We start from the raw sequence: 15,209 nt of genomic DNA, 5'->3' as shown, positions 1-15,209 counted from the left end.
TCAGTTACAAGATATAACGAGGCTGTAATACATATACGAAGACCAATAAATTTATCACTTCTAATTTTTAATATTGCTTTTGTTCTACTTCTTAAACCGGGTGATAGCTCAGTAAAAGATCCTAGTGACGGTTTAGTTTTTTCTGTACATATTTGTATATCTGTTACACCAATAAACTCATAGTCATAGCCATAACATTAATATGTTTCTCTAGAACAATTAAGCCATTGATTTAGATCTAAACGGTTATCTTTAGTTAAATACTCTTTTGTTCTAAAGTTTGCTCTAACAGTCTTTTGGGGGACCAAGTACGGAGGCCTTTCCTCCTCAGACTCTCTCTTTTTTTATAAGCAATCAACGGTAACTTTATATTTATATGATTTATTTGGCTAGAATTCATATAATATATAATCTACTGGATCATTGACATTTTCGATAAGTTCATTATTAGATTTAGTAATATATAGCCGTCGATGATTAAAACTTGATTTAACATCAAAATCACTAGTTGAGGTTATGTGCTATCTCCAGTTTTTATTCATATGAGTTTGAAGGGCAATATCATTTTTAAACTTTTCACCACAGGCCCAGCATGGTACTACAAATTTGCGCTTGATTTCAGTTTCAGTTTTAGATTGAGCTTGAGTTTTAGGTTTAGTTTTAGTTTTAGTTTCATGGGCGAGAAAGTATTAATCTTGATCTGAATCATACACCCACTCCATAGCTTCAGTTCCAGTTTCAGTTTCAGATCCAGCTTTACATTGATTACAGCGTTATTAAAATTACAAAACATCTCACTGGTTCTTTCAAGGTGTTTGCTTGTTAAACTGATAGAGAAAATCCTTCATTGAATTTAGAGATGAATTGCAGATAATACTTTCGTTGCTTTCTTGATATCCTTTTCTTTAGGGAAAAAATTAATTTTCAAAATATAAAAAATGCTTTTGAAATGTCTGAATTGTAGAGACAAGCAGTGGAAAGACAGTTGTTATAAAAGTAGAGAACAACCTTAGGAAATTTCTTATGTACAAAGGTTATTAAAGAGAAAAATAGAAATGACCATGTGAGTAAACATTATGATGAAGCGGAGTTATATTTAACTTGTAGTATGTATAAGCTTTATAAATATATTTCTTACTTTAGGTTTAAAACAAATAAATCCATTTTATGTATCTATTTACAAAGACACAGATTAAGCGGTACTAGGGATAGATTTAAAACACATGTCAAAACATATAATATTTGAGGAGAAAATTACTAAATTTGGATCTTATTTTTTTAAAAATCCAAATTAATACAAGGGGGAAATATCTTGCTTTAGCCAAAACTGTAGAGTTAAGCTGGTTTTTCTTCAGATTTTTTCCCAAGTTCATTTCAAGTGCTTTTTATACGATCTCATTAGTTACACTAGTATATGGAAACGTCCACTGGAGTTAGTGGGGATAGAACCCAAACTATCCGTCTGATAACGGTTAATTACCAGCTTAAATATGTACTAGTGGATTGCTCTAAGTGACGCAAGATATGATTATTTTTGATTGTATAAGAATGGGAAATATAGAGTGATGTGTATATGTAGTAGTGGATAAAGGTGGTATTCAATCAAGCACGAATACGCGTTAGCGTTGAGTGTTTGGTTGGATAACACCTGTTATCCACCACTGTTCTTACACAAACGTTTTTATCTTTTTTCAGATCCAGGCTTCAAACACAGCGCAGCCTACTATCAAGTGATCACTCAGGAGAGTGGTGGCGAGTCGGGAGGGTTGATTAATGGGAGTGGAATTAGGATCAGTAGATCTGGTCTGTGGGAAGCCAGTGCTTTCTGCTACTATGATGCGGAGGGAAGAGTCCACTCCTCATTTGGGGTCGAACGAGAGGATAGCCTGGTACTACACGGAACACAGGAGTTCAGTTACAAAATGCAGATTGCACAGAGCTCCGCATTTACTTCGTTCTTCGAGTACGTTCAAGACATCGGAGCTTCGTAATGATGTTAATACCAGTGTAATGAGGTTAACTCAGGTTAATCAAGTCCCAGACCTCAGTGACCTCTTATTCGTCACAGAGCAACGTTGTCCCGGATGAGAACTTTGTGCTATTGAGCTTTGCTTATGAGCACGAACTGCGTTCCAAGAAGCCCTCTGATCAGAACACCTCTATATCAAAATGAAAGTTGTTCTTGATCATGCATTCTGATCTGAAATCTGATCTGGGACCCAAACCGGGTAAAAAATACACTAGCGATATAGAGCACGAACTATATGTCGATACCAGTGTATTTTTCAATCCGGTTTGGAACCCAGATCTGATTTATGATCAGAATGCATGATCAAGAACAAAGGTCATTTTGATCTTGAGGTGTTCTGGTCAGAGGGTTTCCTAGAACGCAGTTCGTGCTCATAAACAAAATCTCAATAGCACTAAGGTCTCATCCGGGACTACTTTTCTCTGTAACAGATCAGCGGTTAATTTCCTCTGTATTAAAAAAAGGTCACTCAGGTGTGGGAATTGAGTAACCTGAGTTACCTTGAAAGTATTAAAACTGGACGTTTTTCGAAATAGTTCGGTCTTTTCTCATCTGCTCAGATTGCAAATCAACTTTAGTTCTTTTTTAATATGTGAAGACACAGAAATGCAAAAATATGAGGCATTTGTTCATCAGTTGGTCATTTAACTAGTGATGTTATACTTATATTGTTTTATTTATACTTATTCACTTTGTTTACGTAAAAGGAGTTGTTTACGCCTTTATATTAATTGCAATTGGTGACTTTAACGACAATTTTGATATCGCCTAACTGGTTGCTGCAGGGGACAAACAAAATGAGAATTTCAGCCAAATTTCTCTCCGCATAAAAACTGCAATAGTTTGACTATATTTTCACCAACAGATTCTTTGACCAATCAGGGTTGAGCTATCGGTGGTCATTTTTTCATGGCTAGCTAAACACCCTGTCTGCCAGTATTCCCAGCACTGACAATATTAGTGATACTTGAATTGGAATAAATGCGCAGTTTAGCGCAACTATCGCTCCGTTGTTGGTTATCCCGAGTTAAAGATTGGTAAGAAGCATAAGAAAGATCCGAAATTTTGCAGACTGCAGAGGGAACAATAATGCAGCTCTTTTATTGACCTGAACCGGAAGAACAAATATGTAAAACCTACCCATAATTGTACCCTTCTAACGATGTTATCTATATTATTATGTTATACATATTTATTTAATGTTATACTCATTTTATCATATGTTATTCATATTTAATCATAATTTATAATTATTTTTAATCATAATTTATAATATCAAAACAATCAAGAGTGTCGAATGTAAAGCGGGTTATGCATCCCTAGTCGAGACCTGGGATTACTAAAGGATCGTCCTCGGCAGATTTAAGGTATGAAAAGACTGTCCTCGACAGATGGGTATGAAAAAAATTTGTCTGGACCCAATGTGATGTCCTGGACTTTGGCTGGGGCAAAAACAACCGTCCTAGAACTTGGCTGGAACTAAAACATACGTCGTCCTGAATTCGGCTGGAAAATAAAGGTGTTGTGGAATTTGGCTGGAAATAAAACATGTCCTGGAATTACGCTCGCGACCGTTTTAATGACTTGTTTTCAATTTAGCGCAATTAGTTAAGCATTGGGTATAATTGGAGACGGTCACGAGATCGAAACCAGGTGTTGTCGGAACTTTTTAGTTTGCCTCATTTTTGCATATGAAAACAATTTGGCTGGACTTATGGAAAGAGTTGGTCTCGAATTTAACTAGGGTCAATTTAACCGTGTAACCGTGTAATTTAGTTCAATACCTATCCCCCCACCTGGAGTTCATAGTTCTTTTTAATAGCCGCGAAGCGATAGCGGCTATTGTTGGGGACATCGTGGTTTTTTTACAATTCAAAGAATTTGAATTGTATTGGGGCGCTGTCTTTTTTTTTAAAGATCGGTTCACACATTTTCATGATTTTTGAAGTCAAATTGGAGTAGTGATTTTGGTCACGCCGAAACAGGAAATGGAGCGAAAAAGCGAGTGGTTTTGCGGCGTGAATTTTTTTCGCTTTAATTTTAAAGTAGAGTGAGAAAACGGTGTTTGAACAAAAAATAGCTTTCTCGATCGTGGTTTTTTTTTGTTCACATGCGGCAATTTCACTCTGATTTTTACTGTTTTTTCGATTTTTTGGATCGGATTTTTTTCTAAATGGTTTTCCCAATCCATTCACAGCTCATTCTAGGCCTAGTTTTTTGTTTGAATTAGAATTTCATTTCTCGCTAGTGGTTTTTTTGTTCACATGCGGCATTTTGACATTGATTTTTTGTTTTTTTTTCTTATTTTTTGATCTGATTTTTTAAAAATGATTTTCTCAATTCACTCACAGTCCATTTTAGGTCTAGTTTTTCTGTTTAGTCAATGAAAATTCTTTGAATTGTACGTCAGGACTTGTCCTGCTATGTTTTTTTTAATTCGTCGTCTCCATCGATGATTCTTACGACCTGACTTCTTGGAATTGACTTCTTGGAATTAACTTCAGTGACTTCTATTGCTTTGCAATTAAAATTTGTGTACGTGACGTCACTTCTGCTTTTAGGTCAATTGCGTGACTTACCTTACTCAAAAAATTGACTTCTGAACTCACTTCTGAAACTTTAAATTTTATGAACATTTTAATTAAAAATCAATAGTGTGCATCTAAGTAGTTGGAAACTTATATGCCCTAATTCTTGAATATTAGTCTTGAGTTTTTGGTTTTGAATATCAACTTCGAAAAAGCTCTCCTTATAGACCGTATGTGTCATAAAATTGACAGTCCGAATCTAACCTAAAAATTCTAGTGTTCTATTAAAGGACTGCTGGTCGATCTGTCTATCTTATTTCTTTTGTTGTTTCAATGCATGGAAGGCCACAAGCGTCTATCGCGGCTATTTTCCGGCAATCTGCCGGCTGTGTTCATTAATTCCAGTTCTGGACTAGGGATTACCCTCTTTACGCTCAACAATCTTGATTGTTTTGAGTTTTTGAGGGTCTCCCATTCTCAAAATTAATAGACTCAATTCAAAAGATAGTTAAACCAATCAAAGGTTAAAAAGTTAACCGCGACATAGCAATTTTAGAGTTTCGAGTCAAGGTTGAACAGAGATAACGCTTGCAAAATAAAAAAAAAATTGTAGAAAAGCCAAAAATGACCACTGATCGGCACAACACCCAAACCATTACATGTTAGCCATTAGTCAAAAGTGTTCGGTATAAGATTGTTGTAAAAATTTTGATAAAAAGAAATATCAATTTTTAGAAAATATCTAGCGATCATTAGTCATTGGCTAATCTGTGCATATAGTTGAACTGTAGACCATACATTTTTGTTTGATAGTTTAGCGATAATAACAGCATTAAAAACATGAAAATTAGATAAGAAAAAATTAGTAAGCTAGTTATCCAAAAACGAGAAATGTTGACATCATGTGGTGGTCATACTGTAATAGAATAAAAACTTTTATTCAAAGTCAAAAACCGTGAAAGCTGATTTTGGTTACTGACTGGAACTTTCGCATTTTAACATAGTCAAAGAGATGATGAAATGATCATTTTCATCTGTTGTTTTTTTTTCAATTTATCGTTATTTCTGTTTCTAATGTTCATATTTTTCAATCTAATCAAAAACAAATTTCTGAACGCGTAAAATTATTCATGTAAATTGTGGGCTACATTTTAGGAATGGTTGTGGGGTTTTCGACTATTTTTACTGGCTGCAAGTCTTCTGCAGAGTCCATACACTTGATGCAGTGGATTTCGAAAACATTTCAATAAAAAAAATTTTCGTGTTCTTAGTATTGGGAGCACGAAGATCACAGGCGGTTTTTTAACTGACTTTCGATATTTGTACCACGTTTTCACGAGTTCGAAGCAAACAAAGAACTTCACGTTATAATTGTCCCATTCCATTATTTTACAATTTTTAGCAGCATAATCATTAAGTATGTCTGTTTTACGTTGTCTGTATTATTGATTTATGGTGCCGATTTGTTAATTTTATCAAATGAAGTTAGCAAGTCCCCATCTCTGCGTGCTTGATGTACTTTATTGGTTGAAACTGCAACCACATAACCAATAGTTTCAATTGTGGTTCTCCTGTTTTTGAAAGCCGGTGCAAGTTCTTGAAGACAATAAGAAAAAGCATTGTCTTCCAACTTCTTATTTTTCGCATCCCTAAGTTGTATATTTTCAAACAAGTAATAATCCTTTTTAACCGTTTCTGAATCTGATCAAAACTCTTCTGTTAACTACTGAAGGCCATCGCTTCCCTAGTTTTGTGTTAGCTTTTAATCTCGCTTGCATTAATGTTATAACATTTAATTAGGTGAAATTATATTTGTGTAACTGAAAAAAAATGAAACGTAACTTATTGAGGAAAATATGAAACTAGCGAACCATTTTCCGTTCCTTAATTGAGTTTCCTAAATTTGTATACTCGAGATACCCTGCGCTCTCGTAATAATGGACCCATTATTCCGCTTCTAAATTTTTCTACGTGTTTTGCTACCGGGATGAAACTACATTGTACGGTTATCAACCTTCCAGGTTCTTCTACCTGTAATTATCACTCCTGTAGTAACATCACATGCAACATGAAAATTATCAGAAAACAGGATGTTGTCAGGAGGAACATTAATTAAATTATACGTTTCCTAAACTGGTCTCGCATTGAACCCTTTAAAAGTTCTTAGTTGACCATCCTTCATGAAATTTTTACCGATCTATCTAAAAATTAAATTACCGACCGTTGAGTTGAGAAAATTGATTTTAATTATTCAAACGAAGGAGACGCCGGTTTCACAAGAGCTATCTTTTGCATCTCCATTTAAAACCATCAATCTTTAAATCTTCAAATTTTCTTTGGGTTGTTTGGGGGAAGGTTTTAAAGGTTTCGTGATACGCAATTGCCGGTTCCCAGCCCGGATGAGAAAGGAGCGGGGAAACACCACCAGAAAATGTAGGACACTCAAAAGTTGGTTTTGCAATCAAATCGAGATAATTTTCTGACATAATGCTATATTATCATCATCCTAAAAGCTCCGCTCAAAAGAATTAATCTCGCTCATGATCAGAAATTAGCTCTTTAAGGATCAAAATTTAGCTGTTTAATGATCAGAATTTAGCTGTTTAATGATCAGAATTTAGCTGTTTAATGATCAGAATTTAGCTGTTTAATGATCAGAATTCAGCTGTTTAATGATCAAAGTTTAGTCCTTCATGATCAGAATTTAGCTGTTTAATGATCAAAGTTTAGTACTTTAATGATCAAAATCTAGTTCTTTAATGACCAGAATTGAGCTCGTTAAGACTTTAGGCAGCTTTTGTCTAGGAAATGCATTCTTTTAGGCAGACTTTAATTTGGCGCTCGTCTATGTAATCAAAAACGCATTCGGCCCCCTGTGCGTTTTTAATTGTTTGAAAATTAACGAACACCTCGACCTGGGAAGGTATTTGATTTGTTTTATGACTTTTTTAAACGCCTGGCCATTATTGCCGCATGAAATCCATGAATAAACACTCTGACAGCCAGGCATGCAATTTAATATCTCTGAATGCAAACTTAGAAATTGATGGCTTTTGGTAGAAAAATTGCAATCACAGTTCCACCTCTGTTACCAGAATCCGCATTTCTAGCTCCTGTTTCATCTCCAAAATCTATGTTGATTTTTTGGAACTGATCTCGTCCTGTCTTTGCCCAGAATACAAATCAGTCGTGCACGCAGAATTAGTTTTCTAGGTAGCAATTAGTATCAATGGGAGACAATTCTTGGTAAATATTGATAAACATCGTAATTTCTTTGTGTAATCTTGAGTTGATATTTACGTTAAATTATCAATTTTAACAAATTCTCAAAAATGTAAAACCAGCAATTTAAAGTGGGATCTCCAGCATTTCTCGTGTGATAAAAAAACCAAACCTTCGTGTCTAGACTGGTAATACTGTAACCCCTTGAAATTTGAAACTGATCTCTTTATATAGCAAAGCTGGAAAACCTCAATTGGGCTGGCAACAAAACTCTTGCAGTGATAAAGATATAACGCATCTTTTTTACAATTTAGCAATTTGACTTGACCTGAATTTGAGATGAGTCGAGTTAACTTGAGTTTCACTTCACAAAATCTTGGCGATTTTGACCATTTCATTCCAAGTGCTGCGACAGCTCTGTTGAATGACGAAGTGTATGTGAAGGTGTCCTTTGACCCTGAAGTGAGTCATAACTACACTCTCATCACTACTGACTGTTGGGCCACACAGACTGACGACTACACTTCTAACACACGATATGTTCTCTCGGCAAACAAGTGAGATATAGATTGACTGGGCTATTTTCGAAATGGGATCTCATCAAGTGCCAACCAAAATGAAATTTTGTCCACAAAATGAACAAAAAATGATCAATTTGACCTGTATTTTAATGGTTATACGCTCAAAACGGGTATGTTTCGTGAACTGAAATGAACGTTTCTCGGCTTTTTTGAAACTTGGGAAAACATTTTTTGCTATATTTTTTCGAAGGCCGTAATTCAGCAGTTTTTTTAAGCAAACAATTTTTTCCAGACAGTCTGGTAATCTATTACAATTATTCAAGATAACGGCACTAAGCAGCGTTAATATTGGTTGAATTTCACAATATTAGATAAGGAAAATAATCTGTTTTTCTTCAGAAACTTAACTGAAACTAACTTCATTTTTGGAATAGCAGCAAAATCAAACAAATTTATAAGTTTTTTCTTGAATATGTAACCATCGCCATTAACAAGACATGAAATATGATAGTTTTTGCAAAGTGTGATTATCTTTTTTATCATCTGGGCAAAAAGTACTGAAATCATTTGATGCTGTTTTAAACCATATAACCTAAAACCAACAAAACTATCTACAACCAAAACAAAAAGACAAAACAAAAACCTTTACTGATTACATAAAAGCTGACTCTGCATCAAATTATTGAAAAAGTGTTCAGTCATATTGAGAACGCATAAACTTATAAACGGGAATAACTTACAAACTACAAAAAAGATGAGAAAAAATGAGATAAAAAACTGTTTGGAAAGCTTTTTTAAAATGCGCTTTGTCAAAATGTAATTATATCAGGATTGGACAAACAAATTTGATTTTTCTGATGATCATGTGCTTGCTGAGATTCTGTTAAAATCAGATATTAGCCGAAAGAATTGGACAGCAATAAATAAAATCAGATAATAGAAAAACAGATCATTTCTTGTGTGCTTAGAAAATTATTTTCCAGAGATGCTTTATATTCTAGCCAGAAATAGCTTTTTTATTATGCGCTAAGTTGACTCATCTCGGCATGTCGTACAGATTTACAATCTGTGGGGATGAGATGATTCGCGACGCCGATTGGCTTATTCTACAACGACTATTTATGGGTGAATTCGCGGTGCGAATCAACACTAAATTTTGTTGTTTGTGAATTGAATATTCTGGTTACAGAATATAGGTAGATTTGGCGGAGCGAAAGTACACTCGTTTGTTTATTGGGTATTTCGCTTAGTGAAATACGGTTAAATTTATCTCGTCTAAAGTAAGACTTTTGGCGGAGCGAAATCTAGTTAAGAGAGAGTCAACTAATTTTAATTGTGAAAATGAAGAGAATGAATCTAGATGAAATTAACAAAACTGAATAACAATTTGTTAATATGACCATACTTCCAAATGCGGCAACTTACAATCACTAAAAATTTGAACAGACAGAAGATCATCAACCTACAATCACACGGCACTATGAACAGACAGAAGATCATGCACCGGAAATAAACAAATTTAAAAGTATGAAAACATGAAATTCGATCTTCAAAACTAGAACTAAATGAATGAATAAATTAAAGATAGATGAAATGAACTAAATTAAAATTAACAAAATGAACTTGTTTTTCTACACCAAAACGATAGCCCCAAACTAAAATGTACTATTGTACCACATTTCCCCCTTGGCGAAAATAAATGACGATGTTATTTATCAGAAAATTAATAAACATATGTACTGGTTAAATAAATAATACTATAATGTTTTTAATCAGAGTTTTAAACGCAACAGTTTTAGAGGAATGAACTTTAATCACTTTCACTTTCGTAATATCTCTCAGCCTCACCAACCGTCATCGACAATTCTGGCCCTTCATAATTGGGTGAGACATAGTATTGGGTAGGGTACGAAGGTGTCGGCGAACATGGGCCAACTGTGAAATCAGTTTCCTCTTGATTAGATTGTGCTGCGGCTGTCTGTATGGTGGAAATTATTGATTTATTCTCAATTTGTTGCTTCTTGATGTTTTGTCGTCTTTTATGTTTCCCAATTGCACCAGTACTTGAATTTGTGGGAGGGCAAGTTTGAACTGAAATCGCAGATTCATCCGATTCTGTGACTGATACCGTGGAGCGCTTTCGTTTTGTTGGGATTAATGCTACGGAAGCCTTCGTAGCCGCTTTTCGTTTTGGCCTACTCGGTGGCTCCGCTATAACGATGCTTGTGGTGGGCATTTCCATTGGCACCGCGAAATCACTACTCAATTCGGTGGGTTGCTTTGGCGGTGCTGTTGACTGTTGTCTTTTAGGTTTGGTTGGCATTTTCACACGGAGGGCACGTGTAACGTTCGAATGAATTGATGACACTGTACTAACGTCATCTGCCACTATTCTATGCTTCATTCGTTTTCCTCCCTTTAACTTCTTTCTGGATTCCTTTGCGTGATGACTTATTAGCTCTTCTGTTGTTTTACCCGTTGGTAACTTTGGGCGTCTGTTTGCGTAAACCTGTAATTCTGTCTCACGTTCAGCCTTCGTCCCGAACTTTGCTAAATTCGAATTTCCTATTGTTACGTCTCTCTTTCCAGGTTTTTTGATAACTGAAGTAAATTCATCAGTCTTGATTACTGAAGATCCTGGTGCTAAGACGTCATATAGGCTATCGAGACTTTTCTTCGATCTTTTCGTGCGAGATCTCTTTTTCGCCAACTTTACCTCCAATGACGCTTCCGTTCTAGGTATAGGCTGTCCGACATCTGGGTGGGAAATCAATCTTGATTCCTTATTCGGGTCCTCCTTTTGTCTTCTCGTCGCTTCTTTGCACAGTTTGTCCTTATTCACCTCTATCTCAATGTCACTACGTTCTTCGTTGATCCAGTTATCGTGTGTGATAAGTTGGTCCCATCTGACAGTCTCCAAATCTAAATATTTATTTAAAATGTTTTTGTAAGTTAGACTTTTTGGATCTGGTTTAGTCAATATTTTGCTTAATGGCGTATTCGCTTTTCTAACAAAATGTGCCTCAAATAGTGATATATTAATTGTCTTTTGACGACATATACGTAGTTGATAAATTATTTAATTTATTGATGCTTTCACATTGAATTGATTTCGCGCCGCCGTTTTAATGCAAGCTAAGCGATTCTTGATTGTTCGAATTAGCCTTTCAACCAAGCCAATTGCTCTGTGATCGTGTATTGGCGCTTCTATTAGCTGTATGTTATTTTGACTGCAAAATGCTTTAATTCGTTGTCCCGTTTGGCATCGAGCTTGATCTAATCTAATTGCACGGGGTATACCATGTAGCAAAACATACTCTTGAAGAAATTTCAAAATGTTATCTGCATTAGCTCTATCAAATACTTCTGCTGTTGGGAATTTCGAAAATCAATTAATACATGCAAAAAAGTAAATCTCTTGATTTTTTTCATTATAAATGGGTCCTCCAAAATCAAGAGATTATATATGGGTGCCCATTTATTAGCAGGTATAATAGATTTTAAATTTTTACCAATCTTGACACAGGGGTTGCACTTTGCAGTTTTCGTGGCTATGTCTCTGTGCATATATGGCCACCACGCGTGTGTTGCCATATCGGTCATCCCTCAAGTGCCAGGATGAGTTGCATGGATTGCGTCGACATAAGCATCCTTGATCGCGTGGGCGAGGGCAATCCTGTCATCTATGCAAACACCGCCGCTCTTTACATGCAAGTCTTTCCAGAAGGAATGGATGTAGGGCGATATTTGTTTGCATCTATCTTCGGTGTCCGTAAGGATGCAATCGCGAATCTCTTTCAAAATCGCGTCCTTAGTTGTCAGACTGGCCATCAAGGAGTTTGAGAAGATTTTAGAGAGGGCGAAGTTAAAAGAGTCCAGATACAGGTCGTCTACCGAAGGCGAATTGGCTATTGTATAAGTCGTGGGCGTGATTTGGGTGGCGGGTGCTGCTTGAGCTGTTGAGGGTCCGGCTTCTGCAAATCGTACTCTTGAAGGAGTTGATTGCTTGACTGTCATCAGGGTTTCATCTTCGGAGTTTGATTGCGACATCATGTATACGTTATTGAATTTCTTGGCAATTCGTTGAAAAATGTTTAAATTAGATAGCGAATGTTCAGTGAAGCGATTCAAGGCCAAAAAACGAGCGAGGAATGTTAGCTGTCTCGGTTTTGGGGTTGGAATTTAAATTATTTGGTGTTAATTCGCTAATTGAGTTATCATTTTGCGTATTTGTAGAATATTCTGGATTTCGCGGTGCGAATTCACTGCATAATTTGTTAATGGAATTTGGATTATTTATGACGCTTTTTGTAAGTGGATTTCGCGCTGCGAAATCGACGTAATTTTCGGCATTTAATAAGAAGCGTTTTGCACCGCGTTTAATTACATCCAATTTAGCCACAAGAAATTGCTCGTCATATGCAGATATATTAACGGCTTGTTGTTGCGGGTCGCGAGAGATATAATCCACTAATCCCATTTTTCCCACAAATCAAATGGCAATAATCGATCTACCCAACGTGTCAATCTACTGTTATATGATTTGTTAGACCTGTTTTCTCTCATGATTGATAGAAGAGCTCTATGATCAGTTATCACAGTAAAGGGTTTGCCGTATAAATAAAATTTAAAATGTTGCACGGACCAGACAACACCCAAAAGTTCAAGCTCATTTATACTATATCTGTCTTCAACAGAGTTTAAAAATCGTGACGCAAATGCTACTGTATGCCAACCATTAGGTGTTCGTTGTTCCAATGCACATCCCAAACCCTTACGTGAGGCATCGCATTTAATTCGTGTTTCTAATTCCGGGTTAAAATGTTTGTTTTCCGTGGTATCCGCAATTTGTTCTTTTAACAAGGAGAACTGTTTTTAATGCTCATTCGTCCAAAGCAATTTTGTATTTTTCTTAAGCAAAGGTCGAAGGGGGTAACATAATTGTGACAAATGTGAAATAAATTTTCCTAAATGGTGTACTGACCCCATAAACGATCGAAGTTTTTTAAGATTAGTAGGTGCCGATAATTTTCCAATTGCATCCGTTTTACTTGAAAGTGGAGTTACACCTGATTGTGTAATATTGTGTCCAAGCCATTCAATTTTTTCTTTTGCAAAATGACATTTCGCAAGATTTATTTGCAGATTTTCTTGATCAAGTTTTATTAGACATTTTCGTACGAAATCCAGATGTTTTTCGATTCTAACTCTGCTTACTATTAATATATCGTCCAAGAAACAGAATGTGTTTTCCAAACCAGCAAGGGTACAATCAATAGCTTTTTGAAATTCAGCTGGCATATCCGTTAAACCGTAAAATCCAGTTTTAAATCGATATGTTCCAGTCATATCTCCGGTAACAATATTAAAGTTACAATGGCGGGCCGTATCACTGTGTAACTTAAGATGGCTATAAGCGTACTGCAAATCAAGAGTCGTAAAACAAGCCGTCTCTTGCGGCGCCGTTGACAGTGTTTGCGAGATTGTTTGAATTAGCGAATCTATATTGGGCATTTGATACTTGTTTTTTTGAATAGCTTTTTTTAGGATTTTGGAATCGAGTGCTATTTTGATTGATTGATCTTTTTTTTACCGTAATGACAATTGGAGACATGAAAAATTGGTACGAAAAATTGTTTAACTTTTCTATATGTCCTTCGTTTAATAGTTTTTCAAGTTCAAATTTCACTTTCGGTTGAAGATGTATTGGCACTTTTCTTCCTTTCTGATGTATAAATCGATAATTTTTGTGGAATTTTGAATTAACTTTATGGTTTTTTGATTTTCCAATTCGGGATATCAATTCGGGAAACTCCTTTGCTAGTGATCTTTTTATTGCACAAGGTTGGTCTATGTTATTGACTTCTGTTTTCGGACAAGGTTTCTGAGATATTGTGATGCCTAATTGATCAAAAAGATCTCGTCCTAATATTGGTCGAAACCCATCAGCTACGACTGTGATTTTTGCTTTCTGAAGGTTCCAATCATTGCATTTTACCGGCGTTTTTAAAGTGCCGAGAGGTTGAACAATATCGTTAGAAAAAGACTTCAGTTCTAGTGGTTTTTTCTCTGACCATTGTGATTGCGCACAATTGAGCATTATTTCTCTTGCAAGTGACATATTAGTAATGGTACAACCACTACCGGAATCGAGAAGTAAATCACAATTTGTGTTTCCAATCGTTATTGACAAATTTTTCAGAGCTATATTTGGTGAACTAAAATTTTCGACTGTTGCGACGTAATTATCATCTGAGGAATCGTAGTCTGATTAATTTGTTCATTATAATTTATATAATTGACGTTCTGGTTTTCCTGACTTGAATTTTGATTAGATGTTTCAGCAGTTTCTACGTTGTTAATACGATTTGTTTGTTGAGTATTTCTTGTATTGTTAATTTTTCGCCGACATACATTAGCAAAATGGTTTTGCAAACCACAGTGATTACATTTCTTACCCATTGCAGGGCAAACCTGACGGTGTGTTGTTGTCCAAACTTGACCACATCCACGACATTGTCCAACGGATGCACGGTTGACGACTGCTCTACTTGATTGATTTCCACGCACACCCGAGCCGCGAAATCGATTGAATTGTTGTATTGCGTTCACTGTACTGCCAGTTGCACCGTTATTAGATGATATTCTCTGCTGATTCTGGTTACCTATTTCCATGTTGACTGCAATGCTGAGTGCCCTCTCCGGCTCATCTGTATCCCGTAGAAGCTCCCGTTGAATATCATCATCCAGCATGTTTGTGATGAAAATATCTCTGATGATTACCTCCTCACGATTTTCAAAATTGCAATTTTCAGTCAATTCTTTCAAGATGCTATAGAATTGCTCTACTGTTTCACCCTTCTTCTGCTTTCGAGAGAAGAATACGTATCGATCAAATGTGATATTTCT

General features: G+C 35.8%; 1 protein-coding gene across 1 annotated transcript in view; it reads left to right on the top strand.

Annotated features, from left to right (window-relative positions):
- LOC142335953 (uncharacterized) overlaps positions 1-15,209 on the top strand; it is a 38,110-nt gene that overhangs the window by 4,922 nt on the left and 17,979 nt on the right. Inside the window, exons 2-3 of the mRNA XM_075384370.1 lie at positions 1,696-1,963; positions 8,184-8,336. Of these exons, the coding sequence (XP_075240485.1) occupies positions 1,696-1,963; positions 8,184-8,336 (421 nt within the window). The remainder of the gene's footprint in view (positions 1-1,695; positions 1,964-8,183; positions 8,337-15,209) is intronic.

This window comes from Convolutriloba macropyga, chromosome 3 (genome assembly GCF_964194025.1).
Source record: "Convolutriloba macropyga chromosome 3, txConMacr16.3, whole genome shotgun sequence".
In the NCBI taxonomy this organism is placed as follows: Eukaryota; Metazoa; Xenacoelomorpha; order Acoela; family Convolutidae; genus Convolutriloba; species Convolutriloba macropyga.
The sequence above is the reverse complement of the archived record's forward strand: the minus strand, read 5'-3'. Positions and strand labels throughout refer to the sequence as shown.